The sequence below is a fragment of the Mus musculus genome, chromosome 5 (assembly GCF_000001635.26).
Source record: "Mus musculus strain C57BL/6J chromosome 5, GRCm38.p6 C57BL/6J".
NCBI classification, from domain to species: domain Eukaryota; kingdom Metazoa; phylum Chordata; class Mammalia; order Rodentia; family Muridae; genus Mus; species Mus musculus.
Window position 1 is genome coordinate 124,532,620 of NC_000071.6, and position 19,862 is coordinate 124,552,481.

Below are 19,862 nucleotides of genomic sequence, written 5' to 3' on the forward strand. Positions count from 1 at the left end.
GATGTACCTTGGAACTGCTATGCTGGGGCTGCTATGCTGGGGTGGGAGGAGGGGAGGGGGCTGCACTGGGAGCTGTTGCACTATGGGATTGCCATGGTGCGGCTGCATGGGACAGGAAGCAACAGCAGCTCTAGGGGAACTGTCCCAGGAGGGGAAGGAAAATCTGTTCACTATCTGTCTGGGAAGTATCTGAGCAGCACAGTTCTGCACCGGAAGAAACTCTGTCTCAGTCTCTGCACTAAGCACTAAGCACTAAGCACACTGTACATTTTAGCTTACACAAAGTGTTTGTAAATCTTGAGTCTACTGTGTCACTCCAAAAGTGTCTTTTATTTATTTATTTTACATATATGAGTACACTGTAGCTGTTCAGAAGATTGTGAGCCATCATGTACTTGCTGAGAATTGAATTCAAGACCTCTGCTCGCTCTGGCCCTGTTCACTCCACAGGCCTCCCTTGCTCCAGCCCAAAGATTTCTTTATTATTATATGTAAGTACATTATAGCTGTCTTCAGACATACCAGAAAAGGGCATCAAATCTCATTAGGGATGGTTGTAAGCCACCATGTGGTTGCTGGGATTTGAACTCAGGACCTTCGGAAGAGCAGTCAGTGCTCTTAACTGCTGAACCATCTCTCCAGCCCCCAAAGTGTCTTTAAAGTGTGCATGTGTATATAAACCATGCACCTGCTCAGAAAGGTAAACATGTGCTCCCACAGTTGAGGAGGGATACATCAAAAGTGACCCAAGGTGGTTTCAGCAATGGATCTAGTCTTACTTACACCTAGCTGGGTGGAGTGATCAGAGGTGACTTCCTGGAGGAGGAGGGCCTCAGGTACAGAGTGAAAGGCAGAGGTCATAAGCACCTGTGAAGTTTGTGCGTGGGCTGTGCCATGTGTTCATCTGTAAGCTTAGATGGAGCCGGGGCAGGCTGGCGGTAGAGGGAAATGGATCGGAAAGGGGAGTAGCCAAGCAAGCCATTCATCAAACAGTGTAGCTGGTTATGGTGGCACACACCTGCAATGCCAGCACGCTGAATGTGGAGGCAGGAGGACCACCGTGTGTGTATGCGTGTACATCCATGTGCACTCTTGTGCTTGCGCTTGCTTGAGTGTGTCACAGTGTTAGTGATTTAGCAAGCTCAGAGGGTAAAGCCACTTGCCATTAAGTCTTGTGACCATCCCTGGAACCCACACTACAAGGACAGAACAGACTCTGGAAAAGTGTCCTCTGACTTCATGTGTCCCCACATATGTGCCTACACACATAAATACATAATGCATACACACACACACACACACACACACACACACACACATATATATATATATATATACATAAATAAATAAGTCTGGTATGGTTCTGCACTCAGAAGAGACAGGGGCAGGCAGATAGATCTCTGTGTGAGTTTCAGGCTAGTCTACTCTGCATAATGAGTTCCAGGTTAGCAAGGGATACATACTCAGACCCTAGCTAAAAAAAAAAAAAAAAAAAAAAAAAAAAAGGTGGTGGGGGTTGTACTGGAGAAATATTTCTGCAGCAAAGAGCACTGACCGCTCCCCCAGCAGAGGACCTAGGTTTGATTCCAAGCACCTGTGTGGCAGCTCACAAATGTCTGTAACTCCAGTTTCAGTGGATCCCACATACTCTTCTGGCCTTGGTGGCATCAGATACTTAAAGTATACAAACATAGACGCAGGCCAAACACTCATACTCATACAATTAATTTTTTTTTTTTTGGTTTTTTTGAGACAGGGTTTCTCTGTATAGCCCTGGCTGTCCTGGAACTCACTTTGTAGACCAGGCTGGCCTCGAACTCAGAAATCTGCCTGCCTCTGCCTCCCAAGTGCTGGGATTAAAGACGTGTGCTACCACGCCCAGCTTAATTTGGTTTTATATTTACATTTTTACACGGTCATCTCTATTACTGCAACCCTTTTTTGTTCATTTCTTTAACATTTGTTTCTTTGTTTACTTATTTTTGTGTGTGGGGTGGGTAGAGGTGGATGCTTAAAGAGGCCAGAAGAAGGGTTCACATGCCCTGAAACTGGGGTTAAAATAGGTTGTGAGCTGCCACATGGGTGCTGGGAACTAAATGTAGGTCTTTTGCAAGAGCACCCAGTGTTTCCAACCACTGCCATATCTCTCCAGTTCTGCTTTGTTTGTTCTTTGAGCTGGGTCTTGGTGTGTAACCCAGTCTGGCTCTGAACTTCTGGTGATCTTCCTGCCTACACTTCCTGGATGTGGGGATAAGATGTGTGGGTCACATTGCCTGGTTTCAAACATGGATTCTCCAGATCTGACTTGCCTCTGCTTCTCATGAGCCTTTGAATCCCTCTCCTCATCTCTAGGCACCAACCCAGCTTCTCTGCCCTGAGGTCCACTCCCTCCTGAGGCCGTTGAGAGGCCAAGCTTGGCTCTCATGCCTGTGCCTAGGTGGGAGGGATATGGTAAACTAAGATCGCACCATCCCAGCCTCCATGCAAGGACCAGAGGATGCTGCATTGCTCTCCCTGTGATGGACCATGCAGCCCCTCAGAAGGGAGCTCAGGTCTTGAGCACAGTATAGAACTGAACGAGTGCTGGGTGGGGCATACTATGCAAGTGTGGGCGAGTGATAACTGTCAGATAACAGAAATAACAGAAACAGACTTTCATTCCTGTACTTAGGAGGCTGAGGGTCAGGAGTTCAAAGCCAGCCTCGACTACATGGTGAATCTATGCCTCTTCCCCAAAATAACACAGGCCTGGCAGTGGTGGTGCATGCCTTTCATCCAGGACCTCTGGAATCAGAAGCATGCACGCAGGTCTCTGAGTTCCAGGATAGCCAGGGCTATGCAGAGAAACCCTGTGTTGAAAAATTAAAAAGGTACAAACCAAACAAACAAAAACCACAAACCAATCAACCAACAAAAAACCTTTTCAAAGAATAAAGTAAAATAAGTAATTAAATAAATAGAAAGGAGAGGGAAGGGAAGGGAAGGGAAGGGAAGGGAAAGAAAGGAAAGGGCAACTTCATTGGAGGACCTGTCCATTCCAAATGGAATGGAACCTCATGTAAAATACGCAGTGCCTAAAGACATGGCTTGGGAGCTACTCTCAAAACCCAGTTCTAGGTGTGTGTGTGTGTGTGTGTGTGTGTGTGTGTGTGTGTGTGTGTGTGCAGGGGAGGTATGGCTGTCTTCCAGCCTCCACAGCCTCCAGCCTGCATCATATGGTATTCTCTCTCTCTCTCTCTCTCTCTCTCTCTCTCTCTCTCTCTCTCTCTCTCACACACACACACACACACACACACACCGCCAGGAGGTGGTAAAGGTCTTTAACCCCAGCACTCAGGAAACAAAGGTAGGTGGATCTCTATGTGTTTGAGGGCAGCCTGGTCTACATGGTGAGTTTCAGGCTAGCCAGGGCTATATAGCAAGACACTGATTCAGAAGCCCCCTCCCTTGGATTGCCAGGTGTCTTGAGTGGAGAAGTGCTTTCTACGAAGTCTGAGGGCTTGAGTTCTTTCCCTGGGACTTCGTGGTAGGAAAGAACAGACTCTCAAACAGTGTCTTCTGTCTATTGCATGCTTGGAGTACGTCTTAGTTAGGGTTTTACTTCTGTGAACAGACACCATGACCAAGGCAAGTCTTATAAAAAGCAACATTTAATTGGGGCTAGCTTACAGGTTCAGAGGTTCAGTACATTATCATCAAGGTGGGAGCATGGCAGCATCCAGGCTGTCATGGTGTAGGCAGGGCTGAGAGTTCTACATCTTCATCCAAAGGCTGCTAGTGGAAGACTGACTTCCAGGCAACTAGGGTGAGGGTCTTAAGCCCATACCCACAGTGACACACCTACTCCAACCAGGTCATACCTATTCCAACAAGGCCACACCTCCAAATGGTGCCACTCCCTGGTCCAAGGATATACAAACCAAGACAGGGTACATCTCCCTTCCTGCCAAATGAATATACAAATAAATAAATTAAAACCCTTTCCTGCAAAGCCTTTTACATTTGATTTTTGTCCTTTTAAATAAACACTAGGATTTGAAAGAATGACAGTACGGACTTGACTGTAGGGGAAAGAAAAAAGATACAGGAAAATTCCCTAGTGAGTGTCCGGAGAAGACTCCAGGCCAGTGTGGGACCCCTACCCCCACCCCCACCCCCGCCCCAGGCACAGATGTTTAGAAGAGCCACCTGCAGGTGACAGACAACAGGAACCTCAGAAGAGACAACGGGGAACACAGATTGGTTCCGTGGATGGAGAAGTTAAGGCTTCCTGGAAACTCTGACCACAGAGGCCAGAGAGACTGCAGAAGGGCTAGCAAGTCGACTGTGGAGCCTGACCCAGGCAGGTAGGTTACAGTCCATAGAGATTCCTCTGCCAGGACGGCACTGAGCCAATAGGCGGCGGCGGCGGCGGAAGCAGTAGCGGCCGGCCGTGGAAAACCAGGAATAGGCTAGTACTTAATCTGCTCACACTCACAAAGCTCACTTCCCAACCCGCTGTGAACTGCTGCAGCCACCTACCCTTCTCTTCCGCTCCGCTCCCCTCCTCCGCCTCCTCCACCCTCCTCCTTCCTGAGCCTCCTACTTTTCTATCTCCTTGTCTTCTGCTACCTGCCTCCTCCTCCTCCCATCCCTCCTCCACTGATTATCCTCTCTTTCATCCCCGCTGGAAGAGCAGAAATTCCACCCAATTTAGACACTGTTGTGTCTTGTCAAATATCTCCCAGGCTTACTTACTGTTGCTCTTCAGGAACTCACCCTCTGACTTCAGCCTACTTCATTTCACATCCTAAGATCTCTTCTTCTCCTCCCCCTCCTCCCTGTGTGTTGGTTTGTTTGTTTTTCTGAGACAGGGTTTCTCTGTGTAGCCCTGGCTGTCCTGGAACTCACTTTGTAGACCAGGCTGGCCTGGAACTCAGAAATCCACCTGCCTCTGCCTCCCAAGTGCTGGGATTAAAGGCGTGTGCCACCACTGCCTGTCTCATCCTCAGATTTCAAACTCAAGATCCAGTTGTCAGTTCCAGAACTGCCAAGAACAGCCTTACTTCCTGCTGTCTGGAGTGCAGTGGGGGAAAACTGGGCAGTCCAAATACTCACTTCCTTTGGGGCCAAGAAATTCAACTCTTAGGTTGCAACGTACCAGGTGTTAGAGAAAAACACCAACAGCAGCTTTACTCAAAATGGTGCAAAGCTGGAAATATGTGGGATTTCTAGTGTCAGCAGAAAGGATCGATAAAGTCACCCAATGAAATACTATGCAGCAGTATAAAATAACATGATTCTTATATGCAACAGTATAGTGACTCTCACAAACACGGTGCTAAGAAATGGATTTGTTAAATACAAAGGAGAGGCTGAGTGTAGTGGTACAGGCTTTTAATCTGTCGTTCAGGAGATAGGGGCAAGCACATTTCTGTGAGTTCGAGGCCAGCCTGATCTACATAGTGAGTTCCAGATTAGCCAGGACTATATAGCAAGACCCTGCCTCAAAACCAAACCAAACCAAACCAACAACCACCAGGAATTAAAAACTGAGAGTGGGGGCTGGAGAGATGGCTCAGTGGTTAAGAGTACTGACTGCTCTTCCAGAGGTCCTGAGTTCAAATCCCAGCACCCACATGGTGGCTCACAACCATCTGTAATGGGATCTGATGCCCTCTTCTGGTGTGTCTGAAGACAGCTACAGTGTACTCATATACATAAATAAATATAAATAAATAAATCTAAAAAAAAAAACAGAGTGGTGGCTCATATTCATAGTTCTAGCGCCTAAGAAGCTGAAACAGAAGGATTACCAAAAGTTTGGAGCCAGCCTGGGCTGCTATACTCCTTCGTATTATGTAAATCAAATTGCCTAATCTCTGAAGGCATTGGAATTTTAGCCCCAGCTTATGTAATAAACCCCACAATCTACAGTTTCTTGTGTTTCCCCAAGACCTTAAATTTTCCTATTTGAAATCCTGGATGAGTGGAGATAGAATAGGTTTTTCGAGGCAGGGTTTCTCTGTGTAGCCCTGGCTGTCCTGGAACTCACTCTGTAGATCAGGCTGGCCTCGAACTCAGAAATCTGCCTGCCTCTGCCTCCCAAGTACTGGGATTAAAGGCATTGTGCCACCATGCCCAGCTAGTATTTAATCTTTTCCAAATTAAAAAATAATGCCGGATTTCTACATTAAAAACAAATTTGTTCTTGGGCGATTCTTCTAATGAGCTGACTTTCTGGAGAAAGAAGGACCAGTGTGGGGCTGAAGGGTAGAGGAGTCCCAGTATTGGAGACTTCCTTGCTGTAAGACATTGTCACCACAGCTCTCCCTTGTCACCTAAAATGGGACATTGCTGCCCCCTATTGCCTACTGTGTTTTTCTAAATCTGTGAGATGTGCAAGGCTGGCTTGCTGTGCTGTCCCATTTTATAGACCAGGAAACTGGGGCTCAGAGTTCTGACAGAACCTAGTCGCAGTCACAGAGCTATGTGCAAAAGTGGGAATGCGAACCAGACTCCTAATCCCCAAGTTGGCCCAGTGAGCTCACCCAGCACATGAGGAGGGAAAGTCTTTTGGTCTCAGGTGACCCCAAGATGGCAGTACACACAAAGCGAGGCCATCTCAAGACAACAAGCAAGCAGCCGAACTCTCAGTGAGAACAAATGTGCACCTCACATACAGAGTGGCTGGTGGCTGAGCAATACTCGGCAATGAAAAGGTGACGTTTGAACTGGGTTTTGAGGGATGTGTAGGCTGTCGGCAGGCAGTGTGACAATCCAAAGTGTGGGTTAGGGCTGGCAGCAATTCTGTGAGGATTAGATGCATTATATAATACTGGGAGGATTATATGCAGAACAAAGTGAACATTGTATTGTATTGTATTGTATTGTATTGTATTGTATTGTATTTTAGAGACAGTGTTTCTCTGTGTAATATAGCATTCACTGCCCTGGACTTGCTTTGTAAACCAGACTGGCCTCGAACTTACCTGCCAAATGCTGGGATTAAAGGCCTATAGCGGGGCTGGTGAGATGGCTCAGCGGGTAAGAGCACCCGACTGCTCTTCCGAAGGTCCGGAGTTCAAATCCCAGCAACCACATGGTGGCTCACAACCACCCGTAATGAGATCTGGCTTCCTCTTCTGGACTGTCGGAAGACAGCTACAGTGTACTTACATATAATAAATAAATAAATAAATTAAAAAAAAAAAAAAAGGCCTATAGCACCATGCCCAGCTTTCTGAACAAGGTGAAATTTTACAATATCATATGCATAGACTTCCTTCCTTTCTTCCTTCCTTCCTTCCTTCCTTCCTTCTTTCCTTCCTTCCTTTCGCTGCTGTTGCTGTGTCACCCTGGCTGCACTGGAACTTTTCTATATAGGGACCAAGGAGGACTTGAACTCACTGCTTCGCATAGATTTAAAAAAAAAAAGATTTATTTTTATTCCTTTAACTACGTGTTCCTGGGTGGGGGTGAGTGTTAGCAGTGAGCATGTAGCCAGAGGTAATTGACTTTCAGCATCCTCAGAGATTCTCTGTGGGATGGTTTTGAGTGTTCTCCACCCCTGCCAGCTTAAATAAGCAAGGTGATGGGGGAGCAAACCAAAGAAACAACAAAAAAATTGGATTTCTCATCTTTATCATCCACCTCTCAGAGACCCCAGTTTTGAGACTCACTGAATGTCTTTATCTACTCGGATAATCCTAAAACTGTGAAACCCTGTATACTATCACTTTCTGAATAAGTCCATGCGATCTTTATTTATTGCTATTATGTTTTAAATTTTATGTTTGAGTATCTGGACAGCATGTGTGTGCGGTGCCCGCGGTGGTCAGCAGAGGGGGCATTAGATCCCTTGAAACTGGGTACAGACGGTTGTGGGTCATCGTGCGAACTCTGGGACTCGAACTCGGATCCTCTGCAAAAGCAACTAGCAGGTTCTGTCGGTGCAGCGCCTTTTCGCCGCTCCTAGTCCACGTGATCATTGGCCCACGTCGAAGGGCTTGAGTGGAGGGATTGTTTTTTTGGCTCCTCAGGGCCACTGTCCAACCTCAGCATCCGCCTTGTCCCTCCGCGGCCGCCGTGCGTCCGTTACGTGGCAGCCGTCGGCCCCGGCCAATGAGCGGCGCCCGCATCAGCCCCCTTGGGAGGCGCCGCCGGAAGGGGCGGAGCTGAGGCGGCGGGCGGCTGAGGCGGCAGCGGTGGCGGCGGCTCCGGAGGCCGCAGTCCGCGTCCCGGCGTCGGCCCGTCCCGCACCATGGTGACGCTCGCCGAGCTGCTGGCGCTGCTGGCCGCGCTGCTGGCCACGGCCTCGGGCTACTTTGTCAGCATCGACGCGCACGCCGAGGAGTGCTTCTTCGAGCGGGTCACCTCCGGCACCAAGATGGGCCTCATCTTCGAGGTGGCGGAGGGCGGCTTCCTGGACATCGACGTGGAGGTGCGCGGGCCCGGCGCCCGCTCGCCGTCGGGGCGCCGTCGCGAGTCCCTCTCGGGGGGTTGGCGGGTCCCGGGGTAGAGCGCGGGGTGGCCCCGCGCGGGACAGCGCTCGACAAGGGCGCGGGCCGGGGAGGGGCCTCGTTGCCGTCGCCGCCACCGCCCGTCGCGCAGCCCTCCGACGGGCCCTGCCCGCGCGTCTCGGAAAGCGCTCGTCTCTCCGAGCGCCTTCGGGCCAGGCTCGGGACTCGGGCGCGGACTCGGCCTTTCCCCCTTGGCTTTGTCCCGCGGCGGCCGCGTGTCACTCAGCCCGGGAGGGAGCGACTCGGCGTGGTTCTCCTCGGTCCCTCCAGGGCTCGCACGGGGCGGCGTGGCGCGGAAACAAACTTTGCCGAGTAGGTCGGAAGTTGGCGGAGTAGCACTAAGGCGGAGAAAGTGGCTTTGGCAGAAACCAGCTTAACTTCCTAGCCGCATCCTTACGCAAGCGCCAGATGTGACCCGCGAGGGATGCACTGAGGTCATTTAGTTTTAGGAGAGGCTTTCAGCTAAGTGTTTTAGAAAAGTTACTTGTCTGGAGAATAAAAATGATCGGCCGAGTTGTTTGAGACAGGATTGCCTTTTGTAGTTCTTGGGTATCGAACTCACTTTAGGAGGGATAGGATGAAGGGCGTGTACCGCCGGTCCCTACAGTTTGCTGCATTCAAAAAAAAAAAAAAAAAAAAAGACCATATACAGTAGTTTTAATTTGCTTGCTAGTATTCCTGACTGGGTGTAAAGAGGGAATACAAGTAGTGGCACTCCAAAAAAGTTTGGAGACCGCATGGATTAGCCAAGACCTTAGATAAAAGATGAGTACTTCCAGTTTCTCAAGTTTTGCAGGTGGACTGGCTCTCAAAGAAGCAGGGCTCGGGCTAGAGAGATGGCTCAGCAGTTAGGGGTACATGCCGCTCTTTGTTCAATACAAGCGTTGACTCCAGACATTGGGTGCCCCTTTGGCACCTCCGTACATTTTCATGCACAGCCTTAAAGGGGGAAGGTTTGATGGTGCCTGGCAGCTGATTTGTATTGTTCCTGCTTGAGAATTCGGGTTTTCTAATTTCCAATCTAGTGCACTTCCCTAAGCCTTAGCATGTCAGATAAGTTACAGCCCTTTGTTGTTCGAAGTGACCACAAAAACCTTAAAGGTGCTTTTATAAAATTACTCATTTTGGTAGGGTGAAATAGGAGCACACCAACTTTTTTTTTTTTTTTTTTTGGTACAACTGATAAATTATATGTTAAATAAGTATCAACAGTCAACACAAATCCAAAACCACCCACCAGCCCTGGGAACAAGAAACAGCTGGTGGTTTCCTCTAGGGTGTTCCTAAGGAAGGACATGGCGGCACCCACTGTGTGCAGCACACATGACAGTGGCGAGTGGCTACTGGGATGGGGCCTGAGAAGGGCTTTGGTCTCCTGCAGGAGAATCAATGGCCTTGGGCACACTTTTAATCCCGCATTCAAGACAGGTCGCTGGATCTCTGAATCTGAACCCAGTTTGGACCAGTAATGAGACCCTATCTCAAATCAAAAATAAATAAAATTACTCATTTAGGAAAACTTTGTTCCTAGGTTGTGATTTCAGCCTTGCCAGTTTTTGTTGAAGTTAGACAGTTGGAGGCCATGTGGAGAGTTGTCCTGCTTCTCTTTCTGAGAGGTTTACATTTCGCTTGGACAGGTAATACCTAAAGGATAAAGAGTGAAGAGGTGTTTTAGGGAACTGTTGACTCTGTGCTAGTTTGATTTAAGTGGGAGAGTTAGTGCCCAAAGTGTACACTGGCTCCCTGTAGGGGGACCTACTCAAGTTCCAGCCTATTGGATATTTTTCCTGTGAGGATGCTGCTAAAGATCCTAAATGTTTAGTGAGTTTTCTGTTTCTCTCCTGCCTCCAGATCACAGGACCAGATAATAAAGGAATCTATAAAGGAGACCGGGAGTCCAGCGGGAAGTACACATTTGCAGCCCACATGGATGGGACATACAAGTTCTGCTTTAGCAATAGGATGTCCACTATGACTCCAAAGATAGTAATGTTCACCATTGACATTGGGGAGGCTCCCAAAGGACAAGACATGGAGACAGAAGGTGAGGTGTCTCTTTGGACTCAGAGCTCATCTCAGTTCAGTTCACTCATCCATCTTAGTACTGTGTGTGTGACTTTCTCTCCAGATTCATGTCTTAAAAACAAAATTCCTGTTGAAGTGGATGTTACTGTCTATTGTCAGTGATTTTGGTTGTGCCTTCTGGCAGCCATGAGTCACTCTGCTCATGTAAATCCCCAGACTCCATGGCCCTGGGTTCTGTTACCTGGCTGATCCTGGGGTCCACGTGTACCTCTGTTTCTGTTTGCAGACATGCTAGCTTAGCTAAACTCCTTCTTTTGTCTACACCTTACATTTTTCTCTAGGTGGTGGAGACTCCTGGGATGGTATGTGGTGCTTTTGTGTGACAGCATCCTGTTTTTTTTTTGGTTTAGCATCCTTTTGTTTACTGATATCTAATTTCTGATTCCTTTTTTCTAACTTCAGTTTGCTGGCATGAGAGTGGTTTTTTTTCCCTTCTTAAACTCCCCTACAACTAACTATATAATTTTTGGTAAACGTGAAGAATTGGTTAATACAGGTTAGATTATTGTAACTGATTGGTATATGAGTGCCAGGCCTGACATTTTAATGTGACTTTGCTTAAAATGAATGCTGAATAGTACAAAGGCTGAACTAACTGCTCTGGAGAATATGTTTCTAGACACCCTAGAGAGAAAGCAGTTTTAGGCCTCCTTACTGTCAACATTTCTAATGTGAAGTTTGGTTAGGTTTAAAATACTGTCCACAAGTTTTGCAGAGTTTCTGATGAGAATTTTGCTTTGGCTTAATTAAGTTCACTCATTATTTTTGTCTCAGTAGTAGTCTCTCTTTTCTTTCTTTCTTTTTTTTTTTTTTTGTGATGGTGCTGGGGCTTGAACACAGGGCATTGTGCATGGTTGGCAAGCACACTATTGTTGAGCTGCATCTCCCATGATTTTAATACATTTTTTAAAGTTTTGAGATAGGACCTCACAGTGCTGCCCATACTGGGTTTGAGTTGTGATCTTTTGCCTCAGGTCTCCCAAGTAGCTGGGGCTGCAGGTCTGTGCCCAGGTCTGCCCTCTGGCTGGTTCTGGAGACTGTGTCATTGCTTTCAGGAGCCAGCCGTACTTTCCCCCGTCCTTGGCCAGCACAGGTTAGAATTGGTGGAGGCTGGCCTCTGCTTACCACCTTCCACAGTATCGGCTCCTGGCGTGCGTAGGTCAGCACTGAGCGCTTACGAGCCCTGCAGGGAAGGCAAGGCTTTAGATGCTTGTGACGGCTAGAAATTTAAGAATTTTATTAAACTCCTGTGCTTATTTTTCATGCCATTTACACCACTGAACTTGCTTAATTATGAGTGAGAGAATAGTTTCGAGGACTTGGTACTTGTTTACTCTGAAAATTGGTCCTTGGTAACACAGCTAGAAAATAATGGGTAATAAATGTCAATAGTGAGATTCTGGTTAGTCCTTTGCCATCTCAGATTGTCCCTTTTGCTTGTTGATGGCAGCTGTTAGGTTGAGCCTTCTCTAAAATGATAGTTTCTGAGTGGGTCAGTTTTTCCTTTTGAGATGTTTGGCACTCTCATAAGACGTCTTTTATTCTGGTCAGAGTGCTCCTCCTAAGAATCCCTACTTGAAAGATTTGCCAGAGTGCATGTGCGTCTCGAGTGCGGCTGCCTAGAGGGGAGTCCTTGCTGGTTCTGCTCCCTTCAGCTAGTAGCTTGAAAACTGAGGGTTACTTAGAGAAACAGGAATCTCCTCTGAGGCTGGGTCCTGGGCAGGGGTGCGACACCTGACACTCTCCTAGGACTCCTTGAGCTGTCTGTCTGCTGCCTGTTCTCAGTTAGAGTGTAGTACTTCCTGGAATCGTGGTCTTCAGGCCAGCTCCCCGCCCCAGGCTTTCATTGTCTACCTCTTGCCTGGCCTTAGACCTACAGAAATCTTCCTGCCTTGGCCTTCTGTGCTGGGATTAAAGTGCCAGTGTGGCTGGGCACCGTCTTCAGATCCAGGTCCAGGACAGTAGGTCTATACAGAGAAACCCTGTCTTTAAAAACCAAAGGAAAGAAGGAAGGAAAGGAAAGACGTGCCATCATTCCTAGCAGAAGAGCTTCATTAGAGAGGATCCTGGGGTGGATCCTCTGCCAGGTCTGGGGACCTGAGTTTGATCTCTGGAACTCACATGGTGGAGAGAACTCCTGAAGGAATTGACCTCTGACCCTCCCTGCAGCCCCATCCCCACACTGGAATAAAGGAGTTTGTGCCACGTGGGCCTGTCTTTCCTTGTATGTGCTGCACTTTGTGGGTCAGACATTTGGAGCCTCGTGTGGCTGACTTTTTTTTTTCCTGAGTATAACTAAGTTTTGTGCTTGCCTTTGTAGATTTAAAAACCTGTTTGGGTGCAAAATTTACATCAAAGTTACATGATCCCTTTTTTTAAAAAAAAGAATTATTTATTTTGCTGGGTGTGGTGGCGCATGCCTTTAATTCCAGCACTCGGGAGGCAGAGGCAGCCGGATTTCTGAGTTCGAGGCCAGCTTGGTTTACAGAGTGAGTTCCAGGACAGCCAGGGCTATACAGAGAAACCCTGTCTAGAAAAACCAAAAAGAAAAAAAAGAATTATTTATTTATAGAGTACACTGTTACACTGTTGCTGTCTTCAGACACCCTAGAAGAGGGCATAAGATGGTTGTGAGCTACCATGTGGTTGCTGGAATTTGAAATCAGGACCTCTGGAAGAGCAGTCAGTGCTCCTAACCTCTGGGCCATCTCTCCAGCCCCCCTACATGATTCTTAATGTAAATTTCCATTTTAGTTTAAAGCTGTTATTTGTTTGTATATTAGTTTTGTTGTGCATTTGTTTTTGAAATGGGGTATCAATCCAACTAGAGCAGAGGATGAAATTGAAATCCTGGTTCTCCTAGCTAGGCACATCTTTAGTCCCAGCACTTGGGAAGCCAAGACAGGTGGCACTCCCTAGTGACTTCTGGGACAGCCAAAGAAAATAGTGAGACCCTGTCTCAAGAACAACAACAAAGAAATCTGGTCCTTCTGTTTCCCTGAGTGCTTTCATTTTAGATGTGTGCCACCATATCCAGTCTCTGTGACCCACATGGTAGGAGAAGGGAAAGCAAGGCTGGGCACTCTCTGCCAACTGAGCCACCTTCCCAGTCTGCCCTGTATTGAGGGTTAAAGTATATTGCTCTGTGCTGCTTTTCTGTTTGTCATTAGGAGTTAGAATGAACTGGAAGCAGTTCCTTAGGGGAAGCTGTTCTCTAGTTAGTAAGTACTGCATAGCCTGTTCCTACTCTAGAACAGAGTGGGTCCTCTGCTTCAAAGCTCGTGGCACACACCTTTAACCCAGCACTCAGGAGGGAGAGGCTGAGGCAGGCAGATCTCTGAGTTGAAGGCCAGCCAGGACAACATAGTGAAAAAGGCTCTGAAAGCCAGGTACAGAGGTACGTGCCTATGATGTCACTGGGGGTGGAGGAGCAGGAGTTCAAGTCTGTCCTTGGCTATCCTGTGAGCTTGAAGCCAGGCTGGGCTACATGAGACAACACAGTAGAACCGTCAGGAACAGCTCTTGAGAATTGAATCTTTATCATCAGTTGTTCACATTGTTGTTGCTTGAGCTCTTTCTAAAGCTAGCTGCTTTTGTGTGCCTGAGGAGTCTGAGAGTATTTTATTTAACAAGTATTTCTTGAAAAGAGATGAATAGCTGTATGCTGATCTGTCTCTTTACCCTCCACAGCTCATCAGAACAAGCTAGAAGAAATGATTAATGAGCTGGCAGTGGCAATGACAGCCGTAAAGCACGAACAGGAGTACATGGAAGTCCGGGAGAGAATACACAGAGCCAGTAAGTTACGGGCACAGCTTGTGACAGGGTCTCCTGGTAATGGTGTAGCCCCTTGTTTGTAATTTTGCAAATATACCGTAGCTTTACTGAAGGGTGGTCTGTGAGAGACATGTTTATAGAGACTTATATGGCTTATATTTTTATTGCTGAATCTCATTCTATGCCAGAAATGTGTGCCTGTGCTGGTTTTGTTTGTTTGTGGTTTTTTTGTTTCTTTTTTGTTGTTGTTTTTAAGATTTATTTATTATATCTAAGTACACTGTAGCTGTCTTCAGATACACCAGAAGAGGGCATCAGATCTCATTACAGATGGTTGTGAGCCACCATGTGGTTGCTGGGATTTGAACTCAGGACCTTCAGAAGAACAGTCGGTGCTCTTAACCACCGAGCCATCTCTCCAGCCCTGTTTTTTTTAGAGTACATTGTTGCTGTTTTGACATACCAGAAGAGGGCATCAGATCCCATTACAGATGGTTGTGAGCCACCATATGGTTTCTGGGAATTGAACTCAGGACCTCTGGAAGAGCAGTCAGGACCCTTAGTCACTGAGCCATCTCTCTAGCCCTCTGAGTTTATTTTTAAGATGTATTTATTTGCCGGGCGGTGGTGGCGCATGCCTTTAATTCCAGCACTTGGGAGGCAGAGGCAGGCGGATTTCTGAGTTCGAGGACAGCCAGGGCTACACAGAGAATCCCTGCCTCGAAAAAAACAAAAGAAAGATGTATTTATTTTTATTGTATGAGTGTGAGTACTTTGCCTGTATGTATGTGGATGTACCATGTGTGCGGGACTCACAGAGCCCAGAAGAGGGTGTTGGCTCCCCTAAAACTAGAATTACCAGTGGGTGTGAGCAGCTTTGTGGGTACTGGGAACTGAACCCAATTCTCTGCAGCACATGGTATTGATGCTAAATCAATTCTCTATCCCAAGAGCATTTGGGTTTGTTTTATTTATTTTTTATTTTTAAGTCTGTGATTAGGGCTGGCAAGAAAGGTCTTTGTCACCAAGTCTTATTACTTGAGTTAGAGCCCACTCGGTAGAGGAAGAGAATGGATTCTTGCAAGAAAAAAAAAAAAGAATTGTTTGGTTCTTTTTTGAGATAGAAATTCCTGTCCTCTGACTTCTACATAAGTACACATGCTCACAATAAATCAATGTATAAAACAACCATTTTTTTTTTTATGATCAACTAAAGAATAAGAGAGCAAAGCAAGTGCACAGCTGAGTGGTAGCTCTCCCTTAGCAGAGCACTCACTAGCTTACAGCTGGCATTTCTGATGGGACTGGGGCCCAATGCCAAGGACAACAGCGCCTCACTATTTTGTTGAATCAATATTTTGAAAATATTTATTTATTGTGTGTTTTGTATGTATGTATGTGTGTGGAGGTCAGGATAATGCTGAATTGGTTCTCCCCTTCTGCCATATGTATCTGAGTGTGGGTATGTGCATGTGAGCAAGGTGCCCACAGAGCTTTAAAAGGGGGTCAGACACTGTGCAGATGGAGTTACAGGCTCTTGTGAGCCATCTGATGGGGCTCCCAGGAGTCAAACTTGAGTCTTCTCTAAGAGCAGTATATGCTCAAAACTGCTGGGCTGTCTTCCTAGCCCCAAATCCCTTAAGATTTTAGAGGTCTAAGGTGAGAGAGGCTTGACTGAGCTTTAATCCTATGAGTGTGACCTTGGCAACTCATTGTTCCTCTTTTCTAAGGTAGGGTCTTTTGTTTTTGAGACAGAATTTCTGTGTAGTCCTGGCTGTCCTGCAACTCAACTCTGTAGACCAGGCTGGCCTTAAACTCAGAGGCCCACCTGCCCATCTCAGTGCTGGGACTAATGGTGTGCACCACTGCCACTTGTCCGGCTTGGAACCCAGTGGTCCTACACTGTAGCTTCTTGACTGTAGGAATTATAGGATGGGTCAGCATGCCTGGTTTCAAGGCCACTTTGAAAGCCATGAGTCTCTGGGTCTGGGTGAGTGAGTATTAATCAGGCCCTGGGTGGTGCTGGGTTCCAGAGAGATGATGACAAACCTCTGCTGCTTTCCAGTTGGTGTTAAAGTCTCTTTGTTTTCCTCCACAGTCAATGACAACACAAACAGCAGAGTGGTCCTTTGGTCCTTCTTCGAAGCTCTTGTTCTAGTTGCCATGACATTGGGACAGATCTACTACCTGAAGAGATTTTTTGAAGTCCGGAGGGTTGTTTAAAAGGCCTTTTCCTGTTGATCCCAAATTCATGATTTACTTGTTTACCAAACACCTTGGTCATAATAATGTCATTAGTTTATACATTTTTATTTTCTGAACGTTCATGACTTATGTTTCTTTGTGATTAGTAGGTGTTGGGGAAAACCTGTTTAAGAGAGTTAGAGTGAAAATTTGACATTTGATTGGCCTATAATTCTTACTTGAAAGGAGCCCCATTATATAGGCCCTTCCAAGAATCCAGAGGCTGTTAATGCTGTATGGGACTATGGTCTTTATTATGTTTTTACCTTTGGTTTTCATAATAAAATGCAGTTCATCCAGGAAGTAGCCCACAGCCTGACAATACTTGTTAACTAACTGCATTCTAGTAGTCCCTTGGTTCATCATCAGAGGCTCATTTTGTTATTACAGCAACAGCAATCTGAATCTTGACCCTGTGGCCCCGCCTCAGGGTGGAGAGTCCTGATGGGGCCTGTTACCAGGGTGGGCACTCATGCTTTCTCTTGAGCTCGATTTAAAGACTCATCAAAACTCTTCCCCCTAAAGTTTTATATTGAACCTTAGAACTGAATCACCTCTAATTGAATTGAACAAGCAGCCAATAACTTAGCCGTTCTTTGAATCCAGTTTCCCAGGTGTTGGAACAGACTGCTGTCCTGTGTGCTGCAGAGTCTGTCCCTTGTTGGCACTTAGGAAGATCCAGTTTCTCCCTCACTGGAAGTCTGCACTTCTCAAGCAGAAGGATTAAGCCTCTGGGGTTGCTTGCAGTGATAGGCAGCCACTGATGTCTTTTTAGTCAGTGGCCTTTGGGCCCTGGTCTTCAGTGTCAGCACTAGGGTTTGTTTGTCCTCTGGGGTCTTTTTTGGCACATGTCAGTTTTGTTTATATAAAATGAAGAGACTGTCTCTCTGATGATGGGTTTAATGAAAGGCACTCTGCTTTGGGTGTGGGCGGTCCAGGATTATGTGGTAACTATTGTCTGTTAGTTACCTGGATATTTTATTTTTCTTTTTGGATCTTGCAAGGGGAAAACTACAAGTAACAAGTTTTATAAATTTAATTTAAATTGTTACAGGTTTTCATGTTCAGGACAAATAATTTTTCAACCTTCGATGATATCCTTGCAGCAGTTTGTTGGTAAGGTGACTTTCACCTAGGGCAGCTGTTGCATGCCAATTTTTTTTTTTTGTGTGTGTGTGTGAAAACACTTCAGAATTGAATTAAAAGATGTAAATTTAAAATTGGTTGTGTATCTAATATGCCCAGGTTCAGTAAATAAACAATTCTTTTTAAAAACAGTATTTTGTGTTTTATATTAATGCTGGTAAAGTTAAAATTTGTTAAATGCTTTTTATTTCTTCCAATGAGATATGCCATGTTATGTCATTTTTCAAGTGTTGTGAACAAGAATACCATTGTAAGCCAAGTGTGGTGCAAGCCTTTAAATCTAGCCCTCAGGAGGCTGATACAGATTGGTCTCTGAGTTTTAAGAATGTTGTTGTTTTTATCCCAGGTGTGGGTGTGGGGCATGTTCACACTGTCTGGAGCAGCTGGTGCTCTAGCGGAGACATGATTTTGACAGCTGCAGATAGTTTCTAAAATTGTGTGACATTTGAAATTCTGGGGACTTTTCTGAGGGTGTATAATAAATGCTAGGGCCCCAGAGGTGGCTGTGGGTTGTTGGTTTGTTATGTGATGGTGAAGATCAAGGAATTGGACACCTCTGTTAAGTAGGAAGTAACCTAACAATAATGTCATCCCCGGCTGACCCAACTTCATTTCGGGATCCCTTTTTCTTTTTACTTTTTTTTTTTTTTTTTTTTTTTTTAAAGATTTATTTATTTATTATAATTAAGTACACTGTAGCTGTCTTCAGACACTCCAGAAGAGGGCATCAGATCTCATTACGGGTGGTTGTGAGCCACCATGTGGTTGCTGGGATTTGAACTTCGGACCTTCGGAAGAGCAGTCGGGTGCTCTTACCCACTGAGCCATCTCACCAGCCCTTTTTTTTTTTTTAAATCTCTCATCTAGTATTAGGGTGTTGAAGAAAGAACTCATAAAGTAGCAAACACAGCTATAGGTCTACATACTTCCATGACAGGACAGCCAGGGCTTTTGAGAGCCTGTCTCAAAAGACAAATAATTATGGTCTGGAGAGATGGCTCAGTAGTTAAGAGCACTGACTGCTCTTCCAGAGGTCCTGAGTTCAATTCCCAGCAACCTTATGGTGGCTCACAACCATCTGTTATGTGATAAGATGCCCTCTTATGGTGTGTCTGAAGACAGCGACAGTGAACTCATACATAAAGTAAGTAAATCTTTAAAAAAAAAAAAAAAAAAAAAAGTCGAATAAACAAGCAGACCACCAGGGGGCTGGTAAGATGGCTCAGAGGATAAGAGCACTGACTGCTCTTCCAAAGGTCCTCAGTTCAAATCCCAGCAACCACATGGTGGCTCACAACCATTCCTAACAAAAATCTGATGCCCTCTTCTGGAGTGTCTGAAGATAGCTACAGCGTACACACATATGATAAATAAATAAATTAAAAAAACAAAAAACCAAACAACAAAAAACAAGCAGAACACCAAAACCAAAAGAAGTTAATTTTAGCTGTGTGGGTTTTTGGTCAAAATTTCAAATATTTTAAGGCCTATGGGGGTGGAGGAAGTCACATTTGAACTATTTGTACTTTATCAGGTAGTTTATGGATGTGGGCAAATAGGCTGGGCAAATAGGGCAAATAGGGAGATGGAGTCGCCCAAGGACAGAAGGGTGGAACCAAGCCCCTCTCCTGAAGAGAATCTTCACGTCACAGATCTGCTAATAAGCCAGAGAGGCTAGTTATCAAGTACTGTGTCCTGTAAAACCTGGTCTAGCTATGTACGTGGCCTTTCCTATTTATGTCTCATAGCTACCATTACCTTTCGTATAAGTAATAAACAGACTCGGGGAAGATTCCAAGTTCAGGAAAACAGTAAGCAGACTGTGAAACCAATCATCGCGTGATTGCCTGGAGCCCTTACCAGGTTGTCCCGAGATTGGATTTCATCCTAGTTTCGGAAACTCAAAAAGCTCATTCAAGAGATGCCAATGAAGACTTGGTTCATTTGTGTCACAAACTTGGCATCTATATGCACGGGGAAAACAAAACAATCCCTCCCACCCCCCACACACACTTACACATTGGTTAGCTTTTGAAGATGTGAACCTACTAAATGCACACGCTAAAAGTCTGTTGGGGGGAAAAGTAAGTAGGCGTTCTGCTTTTTACA

General features: G+C 46.0%; 1 protein-coding gene across 1 annotated transcript; it reads left to right on the plus strand.

Moving 5' to 3' along the window:
* The first annotated feature begins 8,171 nt into the window (after window positions 1-8,171).
* Window positions 8,172-17,884, plus strand: Tmed2 (transmembrane p24 trafficking protein 2). The gene is made up of 4 exons (NM_019770.2): window positions 8,172-8,422; window positions 10,353-10,545; window positions 14,277-14,384; window positions 16,462-17,884. The coding sequence occupies exons 1-4, from the start codon at window positions 8,243-8,245 to the stop codon at window positions 16,584-16,586; spliced, it is 606 nt and encodes a 201-aa protein (NP_062744.1). The 5' UTR covers window positions 8,172-8,242; the 3' UTR covers window positions 16,587-17,884.
* The last annotated feature ends 1,978 nt before the right edge of the window (window positions 17,885-19,862 follow it).